At 40.3% G+C, this 24329-nt stretch overlaps 1 protein-coding gene across 1 annotated transcript in view; it reads left to right on the top strand.

Annotated features, from left to right (window-relative positions):
• Nucleotides 1–24329, top strand: part of LOC124794728 (transcription factor Sp4-like) — an 86115-nt gene that overhangs the window by 40769 nt on the left and 21017 nt on the right. Inside the window, exon 8 of the mRNA XM_047258322.1 lies at nucleotides 6727–7133. Coding sequence (XP_047114278.1) covers nucleotides 6727–7133 — 407 coding nt within the window. The remainder of the gene's footprint in view (nucleotides 1–6726; nucleotides 7134–24329) is intronic.

Below are 24329 nucleotides of genomic sequence, written 5' to 3'. Positions count from 1 at the left end.
CCAGGGTTGTAGTCCTGACCGCCCTACAGTGGGATGTGCCGGAGTTCCTACATCAGGAATATTTGGTTGTGGTCTCGCATGCTAAGTTATCGACCTGTCAGCATGTAGATGTCCTTCAACATCATCTGTGGCTGTGATTCAGGCTCCCTCTGATTTCTTTTTCTTATTGGAGGATTGCCTTATACACTCTTGGCGGATAATGGTCTTCAGACCTTATACAATTTCTGTACCTGTCAAGGCATTCTCTACGTAATTGCTCCTCCTTGTCACTCCTAATCAAACAGAAAGGCAGAAAATCTCATCCCCATGTTCAAAATCCAATTGAAGCAGTCGTGGACTCCTCCACAGATCATGCGTTGAAGCACTGTTTGAGTTTGTACAGGGACTGAAGTCCGGCCGAGATGCTCCATGGTCACCAGCCATGCACCCTCCTGCATCAGCTCATGCTGCCCCACCGAAGCCCATCAGCACGGCCTCCTGGTTCCATGGTCTGGGCTCGGGGTTAGGCCACTACCAAAGTGGATTCTGGTGATGGTCCACAGCTGCTGAGGCTGCCACCTCTGTATGATGTGCACCAGTGATGAGCTGGTGGCATGCCACTATAGCTACATCCTCATGCCACATCGGGGGCTGTGGGGGCCTGCCAACTTCACCTCCTTCCACAGTGCCTAGTCCGGCCTTGTGGGGCATACCTGCTGCAGCGGCAGACCTGCCATCCATGTGGATGTTGCAATTACAGAAGATGAAAAAGATTAAATGTGCAGATAAATTACAAAATGAGGTGGTATTGAAGCACATAGCAAAAAGCTAATTCTACAGAAAGTCCACATGAGTAAGAAGAAAGGTGGGAACATAAAAGTTTCATGTCCCATCAGTAACAAGATTGTTAGAGACTGAGCATAGTTGGGGATTGTGCAAGGATGGGAAAGTAATTAACCTTATCCTTTGTGAAAGACTCATTCCAGCATGCATTTAAATTAAATTTCTTTAAAGGAAAACTTAATCTGGATGGTCAGACAGGATTTTGAATTTGCCTGCTGCTGAATGTCCTTTGTCTTATCTGCTTTTTTTTGTGTGTGTGTGTGTGTGTGTGTGTGTGTGTGTGTGTGTGTGTGTGTGTGTATAGAAGGAAACATTCCACGTGGGAAAAATTATATATAAAAAAACAAAGATGAGGTGACTTACCGAACGAAAGCGCTGGCAGGTCGATAGACACACAAACAAACACAAACATACACACAAAATTCAAGCTTTCGCAACAAACTGTTGCCTCATTAGGAAAGAGGGAAGGAGAGGGAAAGACGAAAGGATGTGGGTTTTAGGGGAGAGGGTAAGGAGTCATTCCAATCCTGGGAGCGGAAAGACGTACTTTAGGGGGGGGGGGGAGAGGGGGGGGGGAAAGGACGGGTATACACTCGCGCACACACACACACACATCCATCCACACATATACAGACACAAGCAGACATGGCGAAGGCATGTTTGTGGAGGGAATGTAAATAAAACTTAATGGGGTTGTTGTGGGGGTGTTGTGAGGGTGACATGGTATTAGAAGGTGGAAAGTGTAACATGAGGTTGAAATGAAAATGAAAATAAAAATATATGGGGAGAGATAAAGGTGAACTGGAAAGTAACTGGAGATCTGGTGTGAAAAAGGCGAAAAGGTGTTGGTTACAGCTGGGCTATGTTGGACTTGGGTTGGTAGACAACGATGTGCACAAAGGTTAGGTGGTTGTGTTGCCGCCAAAACATGTTAAAGGACGGAGAAATTCGGGAAAATTTTGAAAAAACTGCGTGTAATGTATTAAAAGGAGTGGTTTTGTGGTGGCAGATTATGAAAATGAGGCTAACAATTGTCTGACGAAGAAATAATGACGTTAAAAACTGTGGGAAGCGGCTAAAAATTATCAGTGATGTGGGAAAAACGGAAATGGAAATAAAGCGAAAGTTATTAGAAATAGCCGAAATGGTTGTATAAAAGGTGAAAGGAACTGTTTGTGAACTAGAAACGGTGGATTTTATAGCAGCGGTAGTGTTGAAAGCGGCAAAAAAATTTTTCTAGTTATGGTTTGGAAGTGGGTTACGTATTATTGAGTATATATAGGCCGGATAAAATTGTATAGCAGATTACGGTAAAAAGGAGAAGGTGAATACAAAGTGAAACTACTGGCAAAAACACAAAGAGAAAATAAGACGACAGGAAAGATTTCGAAATGCAACAGTGACAATAACAAACGTAATTGTTGGGTTCAAATTAATGATATTAATATAATAGAGGGAAACACTCCACGTGGGAAAAATATATCCAAAAACAAAGATGACGCGACCCACCAAACGAAAGCGCTGGCAGGTCGATAGACACACAAACAAACACAAACATACACACAAAATTCAAGCTTTCGCAACAAACTGTTGCCTCATCAGGAAAGAGGGAAGGAGAGGGAAAGACGAAAGGACGTGGGTTTTAAGGGAGAGGGTAAGGAGTCATTCCAATCCCGGGAGTGGAAAGACTTACCTTAGGGCAAGGGGGGGGGGGGGGGGGGGACGGGTATACACTCGCGCGCACACACACACACACACACACACACACACACACACACACACACACATCCATCCACACATGTACGGACACAGGCAGACATATTTAAATATGTCTGCTTAAATATGTCTGCTTGTGTGTGTGTGTGTGTGTGTGCGCGCGCGCGCGAGTGTATACCCGTCCTTTTTTCCCCCTAAGGTAAGTCTTTCCGCTCCCGGGATTGGAATGACTCCTTACCCTCTCCCTTAAAACCCACTTCCTTTCGTCTTTCCTTCTCCTTCCCTCTTTCCTGATGAGGCAACAGTTTGTTGCGAAAACTTGAATTTTGTGTGTATGTGTGTGTTTGTTTGTGTGTCTATCGACCTGCCAGCGCTTTCGTTCGGTAAGTCACCTCATCTTTGTTTTTATATATAATTTTTCCCACGTGGAATGTTTCCCTCTATTATATATATATATATATTAACCAAGCTGTTTCAGTCTTTTTGCTTTTCCAGTAAGTGTCAAACTGTTTATTAGCCTGTTACGGTTCCTCCTTGAGATGTGTCTACAATAGGCCTAATGTCTTTGACCCTGTCCCTTAGCAGTCCAGTGTACATGTAGATGAGTTTTCTGGTATATTCTCCCAACTCTTTGAATGGTGCCAAGATCTCCTTAGGTGTGTTCCTGCTCTAGATCTTCATCTGTTAGCACTTTTGTGTTGCTGAGGTGAGGTGGTGCAGTGGTTAACACGTTGGACTCACATTCAGCAGGACAACAGTTCAAATCCCCATCAGGTCATCCAAATTTCGGTTTTCTGTGATTTCTCTAAATCGTGTAAGGCAAATACCAGGATGGTTCCTTTGGAGGGGCACAGCCAGTTTCCTTCCCATCCTTCTCTGATGCAAGTTTTTGCTCTGTCTCTAATGAACTTATTGTTGACAGGATATTGCACACTGATTTTCATCCCTTCCCTCCTGTATTTGGTGTTCATAGACATGTAGAGAACTTCTTTCAGGGCCATGCACTTGTTATTATAGAAGGGCCCGTGAAACTTATCTGCTACCTCTAGTTGACTGAGCCAAGTTGTTAGTGCCACCTTTTCTGGAGGATACATGTTTCATAATGACCTTATTTTTTGGAATTCTTTAGCATTGATTAGATTAGGTTTACTTTCTTTCCAATTGTAGTGAGGAGGTCCTCCAGGATGTAGAACATGTCAGAAAAACAATAACACATGACAAATATTTACAACTAAAACAAATAAGCTAATGTACCCTCCACAGGTCCCAAGTGGAATGTTCATCTTCTTCCTCTTCTTTTAAATGAACATTATATGAAAGGATTATTTTACAATGCTCATTTACTAAGACCACATTAATGCACTGAATTTAAAATTTAAAAAAAAAAGATTTTTTAATTTATAAGTTAAGAAACACTCACACACAAATCTGTTGGTACTACTGAGAAATTCATCAATGGAGTAGGAGGAGTCGGCCACCAATAAATCCTTTAGGCTTCTCTTAAACTGAATTTCATTGGTTGTTAAGCTTTTTATGGCTGCTGGCAAGTTATTGAAAATGTTCGTTCCTGAATAATGCACCTTTTTGTACAAGCGTAAGTGACTCTAAATGCTTGTGAAGATTATTCTTATTTCTACTATTGATTTCATGAACTGATCTGTTGGTTTGAAAAAGTGATATATTTTATTGATAAACTTCATCAAGGAATAACTATATTGGGAAGCTATAGCTAGTATCCCTAGTTCCCTGACCAGGCCTCTGCAGGCTGTTCATGAGTTCGCACCATATATAACTCTTACTGCATGTTTTTGTGCCCGGAAAACTTTATCTTGTCTTGCTGAATTATTCCAAGAAATAATCCCATGTGACATTATGGAGTGAAAGTAGGCATAGTATGCCAGCTTTTTCATTTTTATATCTCCTATGTGTGACAGAATTCACATTGCAAATAGAGACCTGTTTAGACACCTAAGCAGTTCTGTGCCGTACTCCTCCCAGTTGAATTTATTATCTAGCTGTAATCCCATGAATTTAATACTGTCCACTTATTCTATCTACTTGTTGTCATATATACTCGTGGGACACCCCTTACAAGTTCTGAACTGCATGTGGTGTGTTTTTTCAAAGTTTAGTGACAAAGAATTGCCTAGGAACCAGTGATTAATACACATAAATATTCTATTAGCCAATATTCCTAAGATTACACTTGATTTGCTATTTATTGCAATGTTTGTATCATCAGCAAACAAAACAAATGTGGCATCTGGTAATGTTACTGATGAAAGGTCATTGATATACACAGGAAAAAGTAAGTGGCCTAAGATTGAACCTTGTGGGACCCCACATGTAATGAGTTCCCAATTGGATCATGCCTGATAACTGAATATGTCTCTCTTCCTTAATAACACCCTTTGTTTCCTACCAGAGATATAAGATTTGAACCGTTTTGCAGGCATTACCTATTGCACCATAATATTCTAATTTACATAAAATGATATTGTGGTTTACACAGTCAAATTTCTTATACAGATCACAAAATATAGCAGTAGCCTGCAATTTTTTGTCTAATGGATTAAGTACATTTTCGCTGTAAGTGTAGATAGCCTTCCTAATATCAGAACCCTTTAGAAATCTGATTGTGACTTTGACAGTATGTTATTTGTGATATGATTGTTATAAAGCTGATTGTACACTACCTTTTCTAAAATTTTTGAGAATACTGGCAAAAGTGAAAATGGACGGAAATTTCTTTATCTCCCTTCTTAAACAGTGGCCGAACTTCACAATATTTCAACCATTCAGGAAATATTCTACTGATAAACAACTGGTTACACAGATAGTTAAATATTTACTTAACTCAGAATCACATTCTTTAATTAACTTTGTTGATATTTCATCATACCCACTAAATGTTTTTGATTTTAAAGATTTTATGATGGGCATCACTTCTGCTGGAGCAGTGAGGGTCAAATTCATATTTTGGAAGTTAATTGAAAAATCTGCTCTGAGGTATCCCCTGGCAGCATCTACAGAACCTGACAACCCCATCTTTCCAGTAATGGTTATAAAATGTTTGTTAAAAAGTTCTGCAACACTATACACATCTGTCATCAATGTATAATTTACTCTTAATGCTATTTACCCCTCTTCACGTCTGGTTCTACCTGTCTCCTCCTTCACTATATCCCATATTTTCTCTATTTTGTTATCTGTTATGACTATATTTTCCTTGATTTGATGTCCACACTACAGTCTTTAATATTTTGCAGTATTTCTTGTAATGTGCTATAGCATCAACACCAGAGCAGTTTCGGGTTGACAAGTACAGTTTTCTTTTTGTTTTACAAGATACCTCTATTCCTTGAGTAGTCCATGGCTTCTTTGTGGACTTAGCTCTAACTTTGGATAGTTTTGGGAGAAAACAGTGTTAAAACAAGGTAAGTACTTTATTAGCAAAAGTGTTATTTTTTCATTCATGCCATGAGCGCCGTAAACATCACTCCAGTGAATGTCTCTAAGGAATGACCTAAAATAATCAATTTTTGGCTTATTGATTACCCTCTTGAGCTCAGATTTAACAGATTTTGTATCCTGTTCAGTATTAACATTTAACAGAAGGAACTGCATGTCATAGTCTGAGAGGCCATTCACTATTGATTTCGTAATACTGTATAATTTTGTTCATTGGACTTTTCTGTAAAGATATTATCAGTTGCTGTTTGTGAGCAATTGGCTACCCTAGTTTGGAACTTTACCATGGGAATTAAGATGAATGATAGTGTAACTAACCCGAGTAAGTTCTTATTGGGAGGATCTTTAAGGAAATCGACATTGAAGTCACCAGCAACCACTATTTCTTTGTTTTTGGTTGTTGAATGGTCCAGTACAGCTTCAAGATGGTTTATGAACAGATAATAGTACCTGCAGGTGCTCAATATACACTTAATATTATGAAGGATTCTTTATGAAATTCTACTTTTATTGCACATGCTTCCGTATGCTGTTCTAGGCAAAATTTATGAATGTCTGTGTTCGTAAATTTATGACAGTTCCTGATGAACTGATCATTTTACTCTTCTAATTCCATTACAGGTTTTATTTTTAACTTCATTAGTTTCTTAAATCCATTGCCTAGCATAATCTATGTGGCATTTTTGTGAAGTGACGTTAGTCAAATTATATTTGCAGGTTCCTAACTTGCAGGCAATACCAGTGCAAAACATTCCTGGTCTAGGCAATGTGCAGCTGATCCCAGCCAGTGCTCTGTCAGTCAATGCACAGGGCCAGTTGGGAGTCCCAACAGCTCAACAAGCAACAGGGACGAGCCTAGCTGCCACTCCTGCTCAGGTAGTGGCAGCTCAGAGTGGTGGCCAGCACAGTTCGCAGCAGACTGACACTGTGGAGGGGGTTGGCCTGGGCACAAAGTGGCATGTTATCCCTCACCAGCACGTCGGACAGGCACAGGTTGTTGTCACAGCACCTCATCCTGTTACAGTCACATCAGCTCCAGCTGAGGATACACCAGAACCACAGCAAAAGATACGACTGCGGAGAATAGCCTGCACTTGCCCAAACTGCTGTGATGGTGGAGAAAGGTAGGCTGTAGTAATATTTTAAGGACCTTCTAGCAACACTACATAGGGCTGAAATAGTTTCTCCCACACCCAGTTCCAGTTTTGTATGCACAAATTCTTAAATTTTGCTGTCAACATGTGTGTGTGTGTGTGTGTGTGTGTGTGTGTGTGTGTGTGTGTGTGTGTGTGTTTTGCGGGGGAAGTTGAACCCGAGACTCCAGATGGCTGAGCTGAAGCCGGGACCCACCTGCTGGGGCATTCGACTTGCTGCCCGCGATTCTGGAGACTGCTACAGTCCCTGGTCCTCGCTGCCCTCCGCCCCATTTGGCCTGTTCTGTCTGACCATGGGACGAAGGTGAATGTATTGGTCACCTGTGGCCCTCGGGCCGCCACTGCTCCCAGGACAGGACCGGACTCGAACCTGCGCCCTCCTGGACACTGTGCCGCAACTTGCTGCTAGTGGTGCTTGCCAGATGGCAACACCCGCCGCTGTCTCTGGCGCTGTTTCAGCTTACGCCTCACTCGGACCTCGGTACGCCAGGTGGGAAGCGAACCGAGCCCCTCCTGTACAGGCTGCAGACCGCTGCCACTGCCCTCTTTCAGGCACACCATGCCATCTCCCCAGGCTGCTGTTCGTCCCACCCCGGTGTTGTGTCCCCGGAGGCGAAATATAGCCTGAACAAGTACATAGAACCAAAATACAAGTTTATGCCGAATACTTATAACATTGCTGCCAGACTGGCCTCTATAAGCAAAGACCAGCACAGGTCCATCCCAACGTTCGACTGACCTGGCACTCTCTCTCTAACTAAAATTGCCTTCCTATTTATACTGGTTTTCCACTCACTTCTGATGTAGTGTCAGAGAGAGACAGAAACTATGTCATGGATAAATTCCCACACGTCAGCCACTTACAAGTCGCCCTCCTGGCTCTGACCTAGTGCCCCGCCTCATTCATCGCAATAACTTAAAGCAACACTGCGGTTTCCTGCTTCGTTGCTGCACCACTCAAAACAAATCGTGCGTGCAATACCGCCATCGCAGCTACATGCCCACTAATGCCATGTTTACCTTGTCAGGCCTGCTGGCTGTCGACTGTTACCACACTCTGCCAACGGCCCCAGATTCCATCGCCCAACCATGCTTTCATTGACTTTTGATAAAATGTCCCTTTCCCTTGACGCATGTGCACAAACAGAGGTGTCACGTGAGTGCGCACTTGTATGTAGGAAGGTTACTGTAGTTCAAATTCTACATAATACTGTATGCCTTCTTGTCCAATCACTGGATAAATTGGCTGTACATGTTCTGAAATTTATGAATCATAGGAAAAAGCTGCAATTCATACGCATTGCTCTCTTTTATAAATTCATATTCTCCGTAGAAGTTGTCTGTTGAGCTTGTTTCTTTACCTTTTTAAAGTTTATTTTTTTCTTCTGAAATTAGCAGTAATTTTATATAATTTCTTGTATATGTAGAGTCGGGGTTGACTTGGACCTGTTCAAGAGCCATTTTTGTGGTAGCGAGTCGGTGTTCAGTTCTCTTCACACTGGGCTTGTAGAGATGACACAACGGGTGGAACTGGGTGGATGTTTTCTGGTAAATCAAAAGTGTAGCAATTTGATATATTTATTCAACAGTTGAAAGAATTGCATTGTCACCATCATTGGCGGGGTCTGCCATTCACCTTGGTGTATGTTTCTATTGCCGAGTTCAGCTTACAGATGTCACTGGTGCAGCCAGCTCACAGTGTGGGCAGGCCATAACGGCAGTGTCCACCATCAGTAGTATGGTGACGAGGACCTGCCGAGACAGCACTCTGGCCCCGTTACATGCAGCTGTGACATATTCCACGACAAACGCGTGCACTTGCTGGTGATGGCTCATGTCTTAGTTTGGGACATGCTAAAGCGAGCAGTTCAACTGTGTACCCCAGCATAGGCAGCAGTGAATATGTGGCAGTGGTAAAGTGTGCCCACACAGGGCAACTAGACATCTCTAAATAGACCAGCATAGGGTACATCAGCAGCAATAGATTTTGTCTGCACAAGGCATAAGGCTTGAAAGGGGCGCCCCGAGGTTTGGGACTCACAGCTGGTAGAAGTCAGCTGCCAGTAGGCCTCCCAGCTGGAAGACATCAGTTCGACTCCCAGCAGCATCTGGACTTAGACACAGCAGGCAGACTCACAGCTTAGTGAAGGCAGCATCTAGCAGCAACAGCCAGATGACCCGTTTCAGGATGATGACTGGCATAGATTTGCTCTCATAACTGGCTGTAGGCAGTGACTAATTTGGTCTGCCTAAAATGGACAGTATTTATATGGGTTTTGGCTCATCACTGTTTTTTCAAGACACCGTTTCCTATCACGTAAGCCACAACAGAACCACAGTGTGAGACTGTATGTCAATCAGACCAACAATGCCACAGTAGCTTCTGTCTTTATGCTGTGTCAATGTTACTGTAGCTCTGGCTTTACCTTTGGGTCCCGAATGTGTGGCAGCTACCACAAGCCGTGCACACCAGTACTTGTGGCATCAGCATAGTCTGCTCCTGTAAGACCACTTCACCAGCCCTTATATGACCTGCCCCAGGATACTTCTTGCATTAGACCATTGGTGACATTTTTAATTTAGCCATGCCATGTAAAGCACCAGTGGTGTAACATATATTATGGAGAAGATGGTGAGAGGACTCTAGTAGTTGCGACTTTCCTAACTTCTTTCTCATGAAATATAACAATTACATCATTGTTTCAGTTTTTTCAATTGTTCTTGCTCCACTGATATTCCGTGCAAAGTTTGTATTTTTTCTTCATTGCACAAATGGCTTAATACAACTCATCTGTCATTATTTCCAGCCAACGGCCTTGTTGCAGTGGTAACACTGGTTCTTGTCAAATCACCAAAATTAAGCATTATCAGGGTTGTTTAGTGCTTGCATGGGTGACCACCTGGGCCTACCAAGTGCCATTGGCAAATGGGGCGCACTCAGTCCTTGTGAGGCCAGGGCCAGTTGAGGAACTAGTTGACTGATAAGCAGTGGTTCCGGTCATGAAAACTGACAATGGCCGAGAAAGAGGTGTGCTAACCATATTCTCCTCCATATCCACATCCAGTGTCGCCTATCCGCTGAGGATGATTAGCGGTTGGTCAGTACCGTTAGGCCTTCCAAGGCCTGTTTGGACAGACTTCTGTTTAGTTTTTGTCACTGTTTCTACAATGTCATTATGTTTGCTTTTTGTGGGGGATGACATGGTCATATTGAAGGTATCAGTGATCTAATGTTTCAGAATATATGGAAAGCAAAACGGCCTCTGATCGCAGATGTGTTTTACTCAAGTTGATAAACTGTTTCCATCATTATTCTCTTCATCAGGTTCGTCTAAAAAAGAATGTGCATGTTCATGAGTAAGAATATTATAAGTTCCGACAGTACAAATTGTAGCATTGATCCACATGATCTGAGAAGCAGCTAATGAATAACATACCTGTCTTCTTAGGTAAAAGAAGCAGATAAAATTGGTAGCCATAATTGGCATCATGACATGATATAACTGTGATTGACATTCATGGCCCATGATGTAGGACTGCCATTAGCACACTGTACCTGCAGCTGCAGTAGAAACAACTCGTGGGGCTTAGCTGCCAGACTGACTGTAAGCATAGTTTACAGCAGCACATTACAAAGCCAGAGGTCATTGTAAATTGTGCTTACAGTTAGTGAAACCTTGCGGCCAGGCTTCCTCGACTGCAAGTACAGTGTATTAACAGCAGCTCTGTGTCCATCACAGTTATAACATTTTATATCATGTGGTGATGCCAATCATAGCTATCAATTTTATCCAATTCTTTTACTAAGTTTGAGAAGACAGGTATTTTATTCGTTAGATGCTTCTCAGATCGTGTGAATCAATGGCTACTACTTGCATGGTAATGACTTATCACAATACTCTCACTCATAAACATGCACATTCTTTTTTAGACAATTCTGATGATGATCATAATGATTGAAACTAATTATTGAATTGAATAAAACAAATTTGCCATTAAATTTTTGTTATTGTTTTTCTGGTTCTGAATCATCTTTTGAATTATACAGATTTTCAAAGATTTCTTGGAATTGTTGCAGAATTTTCTCTTTCATTAATTGTTACTGCGCCATTTGACATCTTAACTGATGAAGTGTGGCTTCTGTCAAACACAGTTTCTATTTCCTCTTCTTCTGTGTTAACAGTCTTTGAGAAACAAGGCATTGGCCACATATGTTACTGACAGATATCTTTGTCAGTGCCACTGGTTTCTTATCAGATATATCCAGGATAGAAGTGTCCCATGTCAATAATCTGCTCATTCAGTTGTAGAAAAAACATATTTTTCCTTCAAATCAGACAATCCTTCTAAAAATTACAAAATGTATTGAAAACGGCTGCCCTGCACCTCTGTATAATGTTGTACTTATAAGATCACTTTCAAGCACATTTAAAACAGGACTGTTATTTCTTTACACCTGCATATGTTTTCCTTGTGTTTACTTACCATTTTTTAACTTTTTTTTTATTTTTCATTTTAAATATTTCCCTCAATAAAAATCACAAGAAGACAAGTCTGACAAATGAGGCGGTCTTCCACAAAGACAACAGTGGTTGACGAGACTTTTGCACATAGCTCTATCTTGTTGGAAAAAACTGTGCTACCTTCCATGTTCATTTAACTGAGCATAGAAGTTCTTGGAAATTTACCCGTGACAGTGACTGCAAATAACATTGGATTGGAAATTTTAGTACCTGAAACTGGACACCAAATTCCAATTCTTTTTAGTGCAACGGATTTTGGTGCACACTATGTGAGTTTTCAGCTATCCAGAAAATCAAGCTTCATCACTTATGAAGTACATTGTCGGGTCAGGTTCACCATTCACAATCTTTTATTCAACCACTTGCAATACTTAACCCTCTTTTGTCTGTCAGTGACAAGTAATGCCTGTAAATGTTAATATGGTACGACTTCAGATGTATGCCCTTCAGTACAGACAGTCTCTTCTGGGCTAGCAGTAATTTTTTACAACATATTTGAGACCGCTTTAAGAGTTGAAACCTTAGTCTTATGCTCATTACACATGCCAGTTTGGTCATGTGACTTGCCGGTGCTGTTGAGTTGTGCTGCTCATTTAACATGCAGTTCCCGTAAGGCCTTCCACACTGGCGATTTGACCGTGCAATCTGCTGTGCACCCACTAGGCCCCATGGCTGGTTGCAGTGTTTCAGCCACTACAGGGGGACGGAGGGGGTAAACAGCTGCTGCCTAGCCTCACTGACTGTGCTGCTTTTATAGTTTGTCGCACTTTGTGATTGTTGACTCAGGTGTATTCACCGTGTTGTTTTAGGGAATTTTGTGTACTTTCCTGCTGCAAAAATAACTTTCGATGTAGAACTCTTCATCATTAAAGTAGGACATCAAACCAGTAATTTGAGGTTCAGAAAGTCAGGATTACAACAAGAACATCAAAAAACAAAAAACTCTTCCAGACTTCAAAAACCCGGTACTTTCATTGACATCTGTATTTTCTTTTCAATAACAAAATGAAAAGCAACACTTACCTCGTCAAAATATATTTCGTAACTGGCTCATACAAGCAAACAGATGGCTCTGACCACAGAGCTTCAGCTGTGTGGTTTATTCGTGTGCCCAGCAATTCAACTGTGCAATAGGCACTTATTGCAGTGATTGAACTGCATGGCTGTATCACCATGACAAAGTCGCCTGTGCAAAAGCAGCCTTATGCTTATACTGAGAATTAGCGATATTATCACTGGACTGGCATTTTGTTATCAAATTCTGACCAATGTTTTTTCCCAGAGAAACTGGAGTTCAGGAATTATTTTTGAAAATTTCATGACTCTCTTTAAATGATCAACTCCTTATGAAAGCTTCAGCTGTGAACACTCGTTCATTCACAGAATACGGTATGCTTTACTTTGAATAACTTGAAGAATGATGAAAAGATACTCGTAGCAGTTTTCTACAACAAGCAACAAATGAAGTTTCGACAATTAACTGTGGTCATCACACGAGCAGAACATGGTGTGAGCAGAAAACAGTAAAATCAATAGAATAGGCCTGCTTTTACCATAGACAAACTGTACTGCATCAGTGTTGTGAAATTTCAGAATAAGAGGAGGAACTGGACAAGGGGTGTCCATATCACCAAAACTATTCTCTGTAGTCATAAAGGATTCATGAACTAAGAAAACAAAGAAGGAATATGTGTTAATCAAACATGTGTGAACTGCTTGTGTTTTGTGGACAACATCGTACTGTTTGTCTCTGGTGCTGCTTCAATAATAGTTTTAAACACAGCACTGAGACACACTTTCAATGCAAAAAACGATTTAAAAAGCCAAGAGTTGCTCAGCAAACAGTAGAGAATTGCAAATCACTAGGAGAGGCAGAGAAACAAAGAAATGGATCAGGGAACAGACTGTAGTGAAAGATGTGAATACAACTCTAATGAAAATGGAGTAGAGTTGGGCAGATGGGTGGTAAATGGACCAATAAAATTCTTTGCTGGATTCCAAGATAAGAAAAGCCCAAGACAATAGTAATGGTAGATGGGTTGATTACATTAGTCTTATGACTGGTTTTGTGCCACATGCTCTCAGTTTTTTCTTCTATATATTCCAGTCTCTGTCTTTGCATACAGTTTTTGCCATCCATAGCTCTAATACCATGGAAGCTTTTCCTAGATGCATTGACAACACTGGCATGTATATGTGATGATCATAATATATGGCAAAGAAGAATGGAACATGGCCAAATTTTGGTCTGAAAATTACGATCTGCAGGCATGAAAAAGTGAAGTAATCATGGAAAAAACGTAGATGAGGCCTTTATTTACCAGTGGATGTCTTATGGCTGATGATGCAGGATGTAAGTGTCAGACCTAATGTGAAAAATGTCAAGCTACACTATGACTCAGAGTCCACCTTAAACTGTAGGCCTCCCTGTAACTGGCAGCGTAAGTCACACTGAACATCAGAGGAAGACAATGTCCTACTACATCCAGTAGGATCAAGTGTGATAAAGTGTTGTGGTGTCCATTTTCATCAGTCTTGAATCATCTCCATACATACACTGCAAGCCACTGTGAAGTGTGTGACAGAGGGTACTTAGCATTGTACCAAACATTTAGGTATCTTCCCTTTCCAGTTGCCTATGTAGCATGGCAAGGATGGTGGTGTAAATGGCTCTGTGCCTGCTTTAATTCAAGTAATCTTGTCTTCATGATCCCTACAGGAACAGTATGTTGTGAGGCTGAAGTATATCTCTAAATCCTCCACTTAAAACTGTTTCTTGAAACTTTATAAGCTTTTGTGGATGATTCTTGTTTTATTTTCATGCATCTGCCAGTTCAGGTTTTCCAACATTTCTCGTGGATCAAACAAACCTTTAACCATTTGTGCTACCTTTCTTTGTATTTGTTCAATATGATCTTTTAATCCTAATTTGTGTGGGTCCCACACACTTGGACAGTTTTCCAAGATGGACATAAAAGTAATCCGCCATTGACACAAAGTCTTCCATTTGCCTTACCTTCAACTCAGCCTGTGTTATAATTCCATTTCATATCCCATCAGATTGTATAATTTGAATGGTGCCAGTGATGATTCACTGATGTTGTAGCCATAGGATAGCAGTTTTCTGTATTTTGTCAAGTGTAAAATTTTACATTTCTGCACATTTATAGCTCATTGCCAATTTTTGCAACACTTTGAAATCTTATTAAGATGTAACTGTATACTGTGCAGCTTTTTCAGATAGTACTTCATTAGAGATACTGGCATCATTTGCAAAAAGCTTAAGGTTACTGTTAATTCTGTCTGCCAGGTCAGTACTATAGAGTATGAACACCAAATGTTCCAACACACTACCCTGAGGTACACATGAAGTTACTTCTGTTTGTGTTAATGACTGCCCAATAAAGACAACATGCTGCATCCTCCCTGTGATTAAATCCACAATCCAGTCACAAATTTTGTTTGATACCCAATAGTACTATAGAGTATGAACACCAAATGTTCCAACACACTACCCTGAGGTACACATGAAGTTACTTCTGTTTGTGTTAGTGACTGCCCAATAAAGACAACATGCTGCATCCTCCCTGTGATTAAATCCACAATCCAGTCACAGCAGACAGAATGCACTTATAGCAGTATACAGGGGTACTTCCAACTTATATCTGACTACTGTGACTTCGGAATGTAACTTTATTATATATTGTTGAATTTGTTGTTAAATATACTATTAGATTTACTACACACAAACTTGTTGCCATTTAGAAATTGTGAGGTAAGGGGAGGATTTCAAAATATATGAAAATCTTTACAGATGTGATTGCAAAGTTGTACAAAGCATTGGTTTGATATTGAGTCACATACCTCTCACAAGTAACACTACCCAAGTGTCACTCACCGATTTGGATACACTTCAAAAATGTTGTAGTGTAGGTCAAAATATGAGACACGTATTTTTTTTTATATGTGCCTACCTGCCTGTTGAAGTGGTGAAAACCCTCCTGAAGAAGACACGGTTGGTATCTTCCTGAGTGCATATTGTCGAAACAATAAGAGATACAACAAAAACATTGAAACATAATTTCTATGGTTGCTACTGCTTTTTACAACTTTGCAATCACATCTGTAAAGATTTTCATATATTTTGAAATCCTCCCCTTACCTCACAATTTCTAAATGGCAAAAAGTTTGTGTGTAGTAAATCTAATAGTATATTTAACAACAAATTCAACAATATATAATAAAGTTACATTCCGAAGTCACAGTAGTCAGATATAAGTTGGAAGTACCCCTGTATACTGCTATAAGTGCATTCTGTCTGCTGTATGATGCTTGTCATATGTGGCAATAGTGTTGTTTGCAATTTCACATTGCAGCTATGTAAGATGGGCTCCTGAAGAATTTAATTGAAACAACAATGTCTGTTTCTCTGTCCAGTCCGAGAATAGGCAATGTGGAGGTAGCAAGAGGCTATTCCCATTTTGTATTTTCATGGCCTTCATTCTATTCGTTTGTTGTTTGTTTTGTTTAGTTTCTTTGGTTGTTTGGTTTTGGATATTACGTTTGACATTTACTTTGTTGTTTTACAATATTTAGGTTGTGTTGCATTATCTTTGCTGGTCAGTGCGATAATGAGGGAATGTTGTATTAACCATTGCAAAGAAGTGCTGCATGCACGTACGCATTGTGCACCACACACATCTGATTATTGCAATATTATTGCACAATTTACAGAATGTACTATAATTTTTAAAGCAATAATTAACAGGAGGTTAACATTTATCAGGTTTTTCTGTGATGTATCCACTCTTGAACCAAACTTACCTAAACATATTCACCAATCGAGGGGACGAAAACTGCTTATGAATCAAAGATTGAATTTTTGGGATATTATTCCTCAGGTGCAAATTTACATAATAGCCGTATAGTAGGATTACATCAGAGATCTGTTGTAGAAAATTCTTCCATGGTCTGAATGTGTAAACATCAATTGGCTGGTTTATGCTGATTGTTCCAGCAGGAATCTTTATACATTGTATGGCCTTATTTCCTTGTTCCATATATTTGGCAATAGATTGCCAGAATAAAGTATTAAGAGAGAGACTAATCTACACTATAAATTTTTACAAAGGCTGCGGTAATTATGAGCATATAGGAAGCATTAATATGGACTTATTGTGGCAACATGTATATTGCGACTTATACTGTGACCTTGTACTCTGAGGGAGGTTGGCGATGAGAAGATAACGCCATCAGTCTGCCCAAGACCTCTGCACACACGGGTGGCCACTCATGTGGCAAGGCGAGAAAGGACATCGAATCGCTCGGCGGAAACACAATGATGATGAGGTATTGGATGACTGGACAGTAGGATAGATATGGATTAATGTGTGCATGCACTTCAACTGCGAGTGTACAGGTGCACATACTATCATTCGGTAATCACCACTCCCATAAATAAGCGGATTGAAATAGAGTAGCGTGTACAGAGTGTAACAGACTGAATGTTTGCATGTTTATTCCGAATACAGCACGATGGATCCAAAGAATGTAGTACACCTATTACACAAAAGCTTTGATCATCTGCAATACAATATCGACTCTATCATTACCAATGAAGAAATATCATTCGCATTACATTTAGTGAATCTGATTAAAGAGTCAACACTAATGTATTTGTAGACAGTTATAGTACTTTGACCTATGATGATGAAAGTGTATTTCCTGAGGCTGTCGCAGTGAAAGAGGTGTTTGAAGAGGATTATGAGGATATAGTGGAAGACAGTAAGAAGAGTAAAATGGTAATAAATTTGAGATATAAAAAAAAAATAAAAATAAAAAAAAATAAAAATAAAAAAAAAACCAGTTATATTTTGACATGGAAAGAAGAGGAATAAGAGTTTAAAAACAGTTGAAGATAATTTCAGAAAGTTAAAGGACACGAAGTCACTATATAGATGGGAAACAGATGTCACTGAAGGTGGGATGTGAAGCAACAAATTATTGCAGAGTTACAAATATGTATTCGAACAATTCCAGAAGGCATGCAATAAATCGCTACCTGTTCAATACTTGGACCTGAAAAGATGGGTTTTGAAGGTGAGAGATGAAATTAATTTATTGTGCCACCTATTCATGTTATCTATGAAATGAAATGGATTCACCCATTTTTAAAATAAGGCATAGAATTATTTCCAGAAAGATTAATAAATTTGTTACTCAAAAGCAATTAACCAATAAAGAACATTAGTAGAACAGGCTAATGGATTTGTGACAAATGTAAAATCAGATATTGCGTCATTAGGAAAGGACAATGTTTACAATTCTGACCAATCTGAATTTAATTTGGAGACACATGCAACATACCCTATCCTTTAAAGGAGCACTAAAAATTGAATGTTTCACTGAATCGTTGAATTTGTTAATGTATAGTTACATGATACAGCCAGTCCTCTCTGCAAGTGGCATTTTACGATCTCCTTTGCTCATAGTCCTGCAGGAAACAGGTGGCCAGTTTGGACCCATTGTTCAAAGACTATGTACAAGACCGATAATATTGTTGCATTTGCTCCAACATCTGGTAACTCAACATCAGATATTGCTATTAAATGGTTTGCGAATGTTTACTTACGCTATGTGATCAGAAGTATCTGGATACTCCCAAAAACATACGTTTCTCACATTAGGTGCATTGTGCTGCCAGGTAAGCCATATCAGCAACCTCAGTAGTCATTAGACATCATGAGAAAGCAGAATGGGGCACTCCGCGGAACTCACGGACTTCAAACGTGGTCAGGTGATTGGGTTTCACTTGTGTCTTATGTCTGTACGCGAGATTTCCACACTCCTTAACATCCCTAGGTCCACTGTCTCCAATGTGATAGTGAAGTGGAACTGTGAAGGGACACATACAGCACAAAAGCGTACAGGCCGATCTCGTCTGTTGACTGACAGAGACTGCCGACAGTAGAAGAGAGTCGTAATGTGTAATAGGAAGACATCTATCCAGACCATCACACAGGAATTCCAAATTGCATCAGGATTCACTGCAAGTACTATGACCGTTAGGCGGGAGGTGAGAAAACTTGGATTTCATGATCGAGTGGCTGCTCATAAGCCACACATCACACCCATAAATGCCAAACAATGCCTCACTTGGTGTATGGAGCGTGAACATCGGACAACTGAACAGTGGAAAAAACATTGTGTGGAGTGACAAATCACGGTACCCAACGTATAGATCCGACGGGAGGCTGTAGGTATGACGAATGCACGGTGAACGTCATGTGCCAGCGTGTGTAGTGCCAACAGTAAAATTCGGAGGTAGTGGTGTTATGGTGTGGTTGTGTTTTTCATGGAGGGGCTTGCACCCTTTGTTGTTTTGCGTAGCACTATCACATCACAGGCCTACATTGATATTTTAAGCACCATCTCACATCCCACTGTTGAAGAGCAAGTCAGGGATGGCAATTGCATCTTTCGACACTATCGAGCACCTGTGCACAATGCACAGCCTGTGGTGGAGTGGTTACACAACAGTAACATCCCTTAATAGATTGGCCTGCACAGAGTCCTGACCTGAATCCTATAAAACACCTTTGGGATGTTAGGGAACGCCGACTTCGTGCCAGGCCTCACCAACCAACATCGATACCTCTCCTCAGTGCAGCACTCCGTGAAGAATGGGCTGCCATTCTGCAAGAAACCTTCCAGCACCTGATTGAATGTATGCCTGTGAGAGTGGAAGCTGTCATCAAGGCTAAGGGTGGGCCAACACGATATATTAAATTCCAGCAATACCGATGAAGGGCGCCACGAACTTGTAAGTCATTTTCAGCCAGGTGTCTGGATACTTCTGATCACATAGTGTAACTACTGTTGTTGAACAATCCCTCCTGTATTTGGATTGCTGGACAGGACAAACAAAAAACAAATTCAACAATATAGACAAAGGTAATAAGGATGTAAAAATTACGGCTATTTGTGCTGGAACAAACAGCATAATGCAGCCAGTTGATGTTTACACATTCAGATTGTGGAAGAATTTTCTAAAGCAGTTCTCTGGTGTAATCCTACTGTACTGCTATGATGGAAATTTGCACCTGAGGAATAATATCCTGAAGATTCAATCTTTGGTTCATAATCAGATTTCATCCCTCGATTTGTGAACACGTTTAAGGTATGAATGGTTCAATAGCGGATACATCACAGAAAAACCTGATAAATGTGAATCTCCTGTTAATTATTGCTTTAAAAATAGTGATATGTGCTGTAAATTGTATAAGCAGGAGTGATGACCACATGGGCTGATATAATAGTGAATCGATCTATCCTGTTAAATTATGCTGTAAATTGTGCAATAATCAGATGTGCATGGTGCACAATGCATATGTGTATGCAGCTCTTCTTTGCAATAGATAATACAATGTCCCCTCATTATTGCACTGACTATCACACATACAAGCTAAATATTTTAAAATAACAAAGTAGATGTCAAATGTAATATCCAAAACCAAACAACCAAAGAAACAAACAAAGCAAAATGGAAATAGCCTGTCGCTACCTCCACGTTGGCTTTTCTCAGATAGGACAGAGAGCGAGACCTTATTGTTTCAATTAAATTATTCAGGAGCCCATCTTTTATGGGTGCACTGTAAAATTGCAAACACACTATTGCCATGCATGACAAGCATCATACAGCAGACAGTGTGTGCATATAGCTGTAAATAAGAAGTACTTCCAACTTACATCTGACTATTGCGACTTCCTGATGTAACATTATCATATATGGTTGAATTTGTTGTTATATATACTGTTATAATAGAGGGAAACATTCCACGTAGGAAAAATATATCTAAAAACAAAGATGTAGTGACTTACCAAATGAAAGTGCTGGCAGGTCGACAGACACACAAACAAACACCGCACACACACACACACACACACACACACACACACATATACAGACACAAGCAGACATATTGTTATATATACTACTAGATTTACTACACATAAATGTTTTACTGTTTAAAAAATTGTGAGGTGAGGGGAAGATTATGAAATATATCAAAATCTTTACAGATGTGATTGCACAGTTGAGAAAAACAGTAGCAACCATGGAAATCATGTTTCAAAATTTTTGTTATATCTCCTACTCTTTTGATGATTGTTGTTGTTGTTGTGGTCTTCAGTCCTGAGACTGGTTTGATGCAGCTCTCCATGCTACTCTATCCTGTGCAAGCTTTTTCATCTCCCAGTACCTACTGCAACCTACATCCTTCTGAATCTGCTTAGTGTATTCATCTCTTGGTCTCCCTCTACGATTTTTACCCTCCACGCTGCCCTCGAATACTAAATTGGTGATCCCTTGATGCCTCAGAACATGTCCTACCAACCAATCCCTTCTCCTGGTCTAGTTGTGCCACAAACTTCTCTTCTCCCCAATCCTATTCAATACTTCCTCATTAGTTATGTGATCTACCCATCTAATCTTCAGCATTCTTCTGTAGCACCACAGTTCGAAAGCTTCTATTCTCTTCTTGTCCAAACTATTTATTGTCCATGTTTCACTTCCATACATGGCTACACTCCATACGAATACTTTCAGAAATGACTTCCTGACACTTAAATCAATACTGGATGTTAACAAATTTCTCTTCTTCAGAAATGCTTTCCTTGCCATTGCCAGCCTACATTTTATATCCTCTCTACTTCGACCATCATCAGTTATTTTGCTCCCCAAATAGCAAAACTCCTTTACTACTTTAAGTGCCTCGTTTCCTAACCTAATTCCCTCAGCATCACCCGACTTAATTAGACTACATTCCATTATCCTTGTTTTGCTTTTGTTGATGTTCATCTTATATCCTCCTTTCAAGACACTGTCCATTCCATTCAACTGCTCTTCCAAGTCCATTGCTGTCTCTGACAGAATTACAATGTCATCGGTGAACCTCAAAGTTTTTATTTCTTCTCCATGGATTTTAATACCTACTCCGAATTTTTCTTTTGTTTCCTTTACTGCTTGCTCAATATACAGATTGAATAACATCGGGGAGAGGCTACAACCCTGTCTTACTCCCTTCCCAATCACAGCTTCCCTGATAGTTCGGTAATTTTCACATCTGTCAACACCTGCTTTCTTTGGGATTGGAATTATTATATTCTTCTTGAAGTCTGAGGGTATTTCGCCTGTTTCATACATTTTGCTCACCAGATGGTAGAGTTTTGTCAGGACTGGCTCTCCCACGGCCGTCAGTAGTTCCAATGGAATATTGTCTACTCCAGGGGCCTTGTTTCGACTCAGGTCTTTCAGTGCTCTGTCAAACTCTTCACGCAATATCATATCTCCCATTTCATCTTCATCTACATCCTCTTCCATTTCCATAATATTGTCCTCAAGTACATCGCCCTTGTATAGACCCTCTATATACTCCTTCCACCTTTCTGCTTTCCCTTCTTTGCTTAGAACTGGGTTTCCATCTGAGCTCTTGATATTCATACAAGTCGTTCTCTTATCTCCAAAGGTCTCTTTAATTTTCCTGTAGGCGGTATCTATCTTACCCCTAGTGAGATAGGCCTCTACATCCTTACATTTGTCCTCTAGCCATCCCTGCTTAGCCATTTTGCACTTCCTGTCGATCTCATTTTTGAGGCGTTTGTATTCCTTTTTCCCTGTTTCACTTACTGCATTTTTATATTTTCTCCTTTCATCAATTAAATTCAATATTTCTTCTGTTACCCAAGGATTTCTACTAGCCCTCGTCTTTTTACCTACTTGGTCCTCTGCTGCCTTCACTATTTCATTCCTCAAAGCTACCCATTCTTCTTCTACTGTATTTCTTTCCCCCATTCCTGTCAATTGCTTCCTTATGCTCTCCCTGAATCTCTGTACAACCTCTGGTTCTTTTAGTTTATCCAGGTCCCATCTCCTTAAATTCCCACCTTTTTGCAGTTTCTTCAGTTTTAATCTACAGGTCATAACCAATAGATTGTGGTCAGAGTCCACATCTGCCCCTGGAAATGTCTTACAATTTAAAACCTGGTTCCTAAATCTCTGTCTTACCATTATATAATCTATCTGATACCTTTTAGTATCTCCAGGGTTCTTCCATGTATACAACCTTCTTTCATGATTCTTAAACCAAGTGTTAGTTATGATTATGTTGTGCTCTGTGCAAAATTCTACCAGGCGGCTTCCTCTTTCATTTCTGTCCCCCAATCCATATTCACCTACTATGTTTCCTTCTCTCCCTTTTCCTACACTCGAATTCCAGTCACCCATGACTATTAAATTTTCGTCTCCCTTCACAAACTGAATAATTTCTTTTATTTCATCATACATTTCTTCAATTTCTTCGTCATCTGCAGAGCTAGTTGGCATATAAACTTGTACTACTGTAGTAGGTGTGGGCTTCGTATATATCTTGGCCACAATAATGCGTTCACTATGCTGTTTGTAGTAGCTTACCCGCATTCCTATTTTCCTATTCATTATTAAACCTACTCCTGCATTATCCCTATTTGATTTTGTGTTTATAACCCTGTAGTCACCTGACCAGAAGTCTTGTTCCTCCTGCCACCGAACTTCACTAATTCCCACTATATCTAACTTCAACCTATCCATTTCCCTTTTTAAATTTTCTAACTTACCTGCCCGATTAAGGGATCTGACATTCCACGCTCCGATCCGTAGAACGCCAGTTTTCTTTCTCCTGGTAACAACATCCTCTTGAGTAGTCCCCGCCCGGAGATCCGAATGGGGGACTATTTTACCTCCGGAATATTTTACCCAAGAGGACGCCATCATCATGTAATCATACAGTAAAGCTGCATGCCCTCGGGAAAAATTACGGCTGTAGTTTCCCCTTGCTTTCAGCCGTTCACAGTACCAGCACAGCAAGGCCGTTTTGGTTATTGTTACAAGGCCAGATCAGTCAATCATCCAGACTGTTGCCCTTGCAACTACTGAAAAGGCTGCTGCCGCTCTTCAGGAACCACATGTTTGTCTGGCCTCTCAACAGATACCCCTCCGTTGTGGTTGCACCTACGGTACGGCTATCTGTATCGCTGAGGCACGCAAGCCTCCCCACCAACGGCAAGGTCCATGGTTCATGGGGGGGATCAGAAAGATGATAACTGCATTTTATTCAGGAGGGTTTTCACACCTCTTCGATGACCGTATGGACGTGAATAAAAAAATACATATATCACATTTTGACCTCGACTACAACATATTTGAAGTGTATAGGAATTGGTGAGTGGCACTTGGGTAGTGTTACTTGTCAGAAGTCAAGAAATACAGCATCCATTTCATTACCATTACCCATGACATTCAAGATGTCATTTGAGAAAAAATGCTAGTTGGATATCTATTGATTGACGTCTTTAAATACATGCATTTTGTATTGGAAGATATCATTATGTTTGAGGTACCTCATTATGTTTAAGTTTACAATGTGTTCTATTATTTTCTTGTAGACAAGTGTAAGCTGTGCTTCCTTCCAGTCACTGAGCACAATTTTTTGTTCAGTGGATCTTTGACACATTATACTTAAAATGACAGCTCACTAAACTGCAAATTCTATGTACAATCTGACAGGGATTCCTCTGACATACTAGCCTTGTTTAATTTTTGCAATTT

Source organism: Schistocerca piceifrons, chromosome 4, assembly GCF_021461385.2.
Source record: "Schistocerca piceifrons isolate TAMUIC-IGC-003096 chromosome 4, iqSchPice1.1, whole genome shotgun sequence".
NCBI classification, from domain to species: domain Eukaryota; kingdom Metazoa; phylum Arthropoda; class Insecta; order Orthoptera; family Acrididae; genus Schistocerca; species Schistocerca piceifrons.
This window is presented reverse-complemented; position numbering and strand designations above follow the sequence as displayed.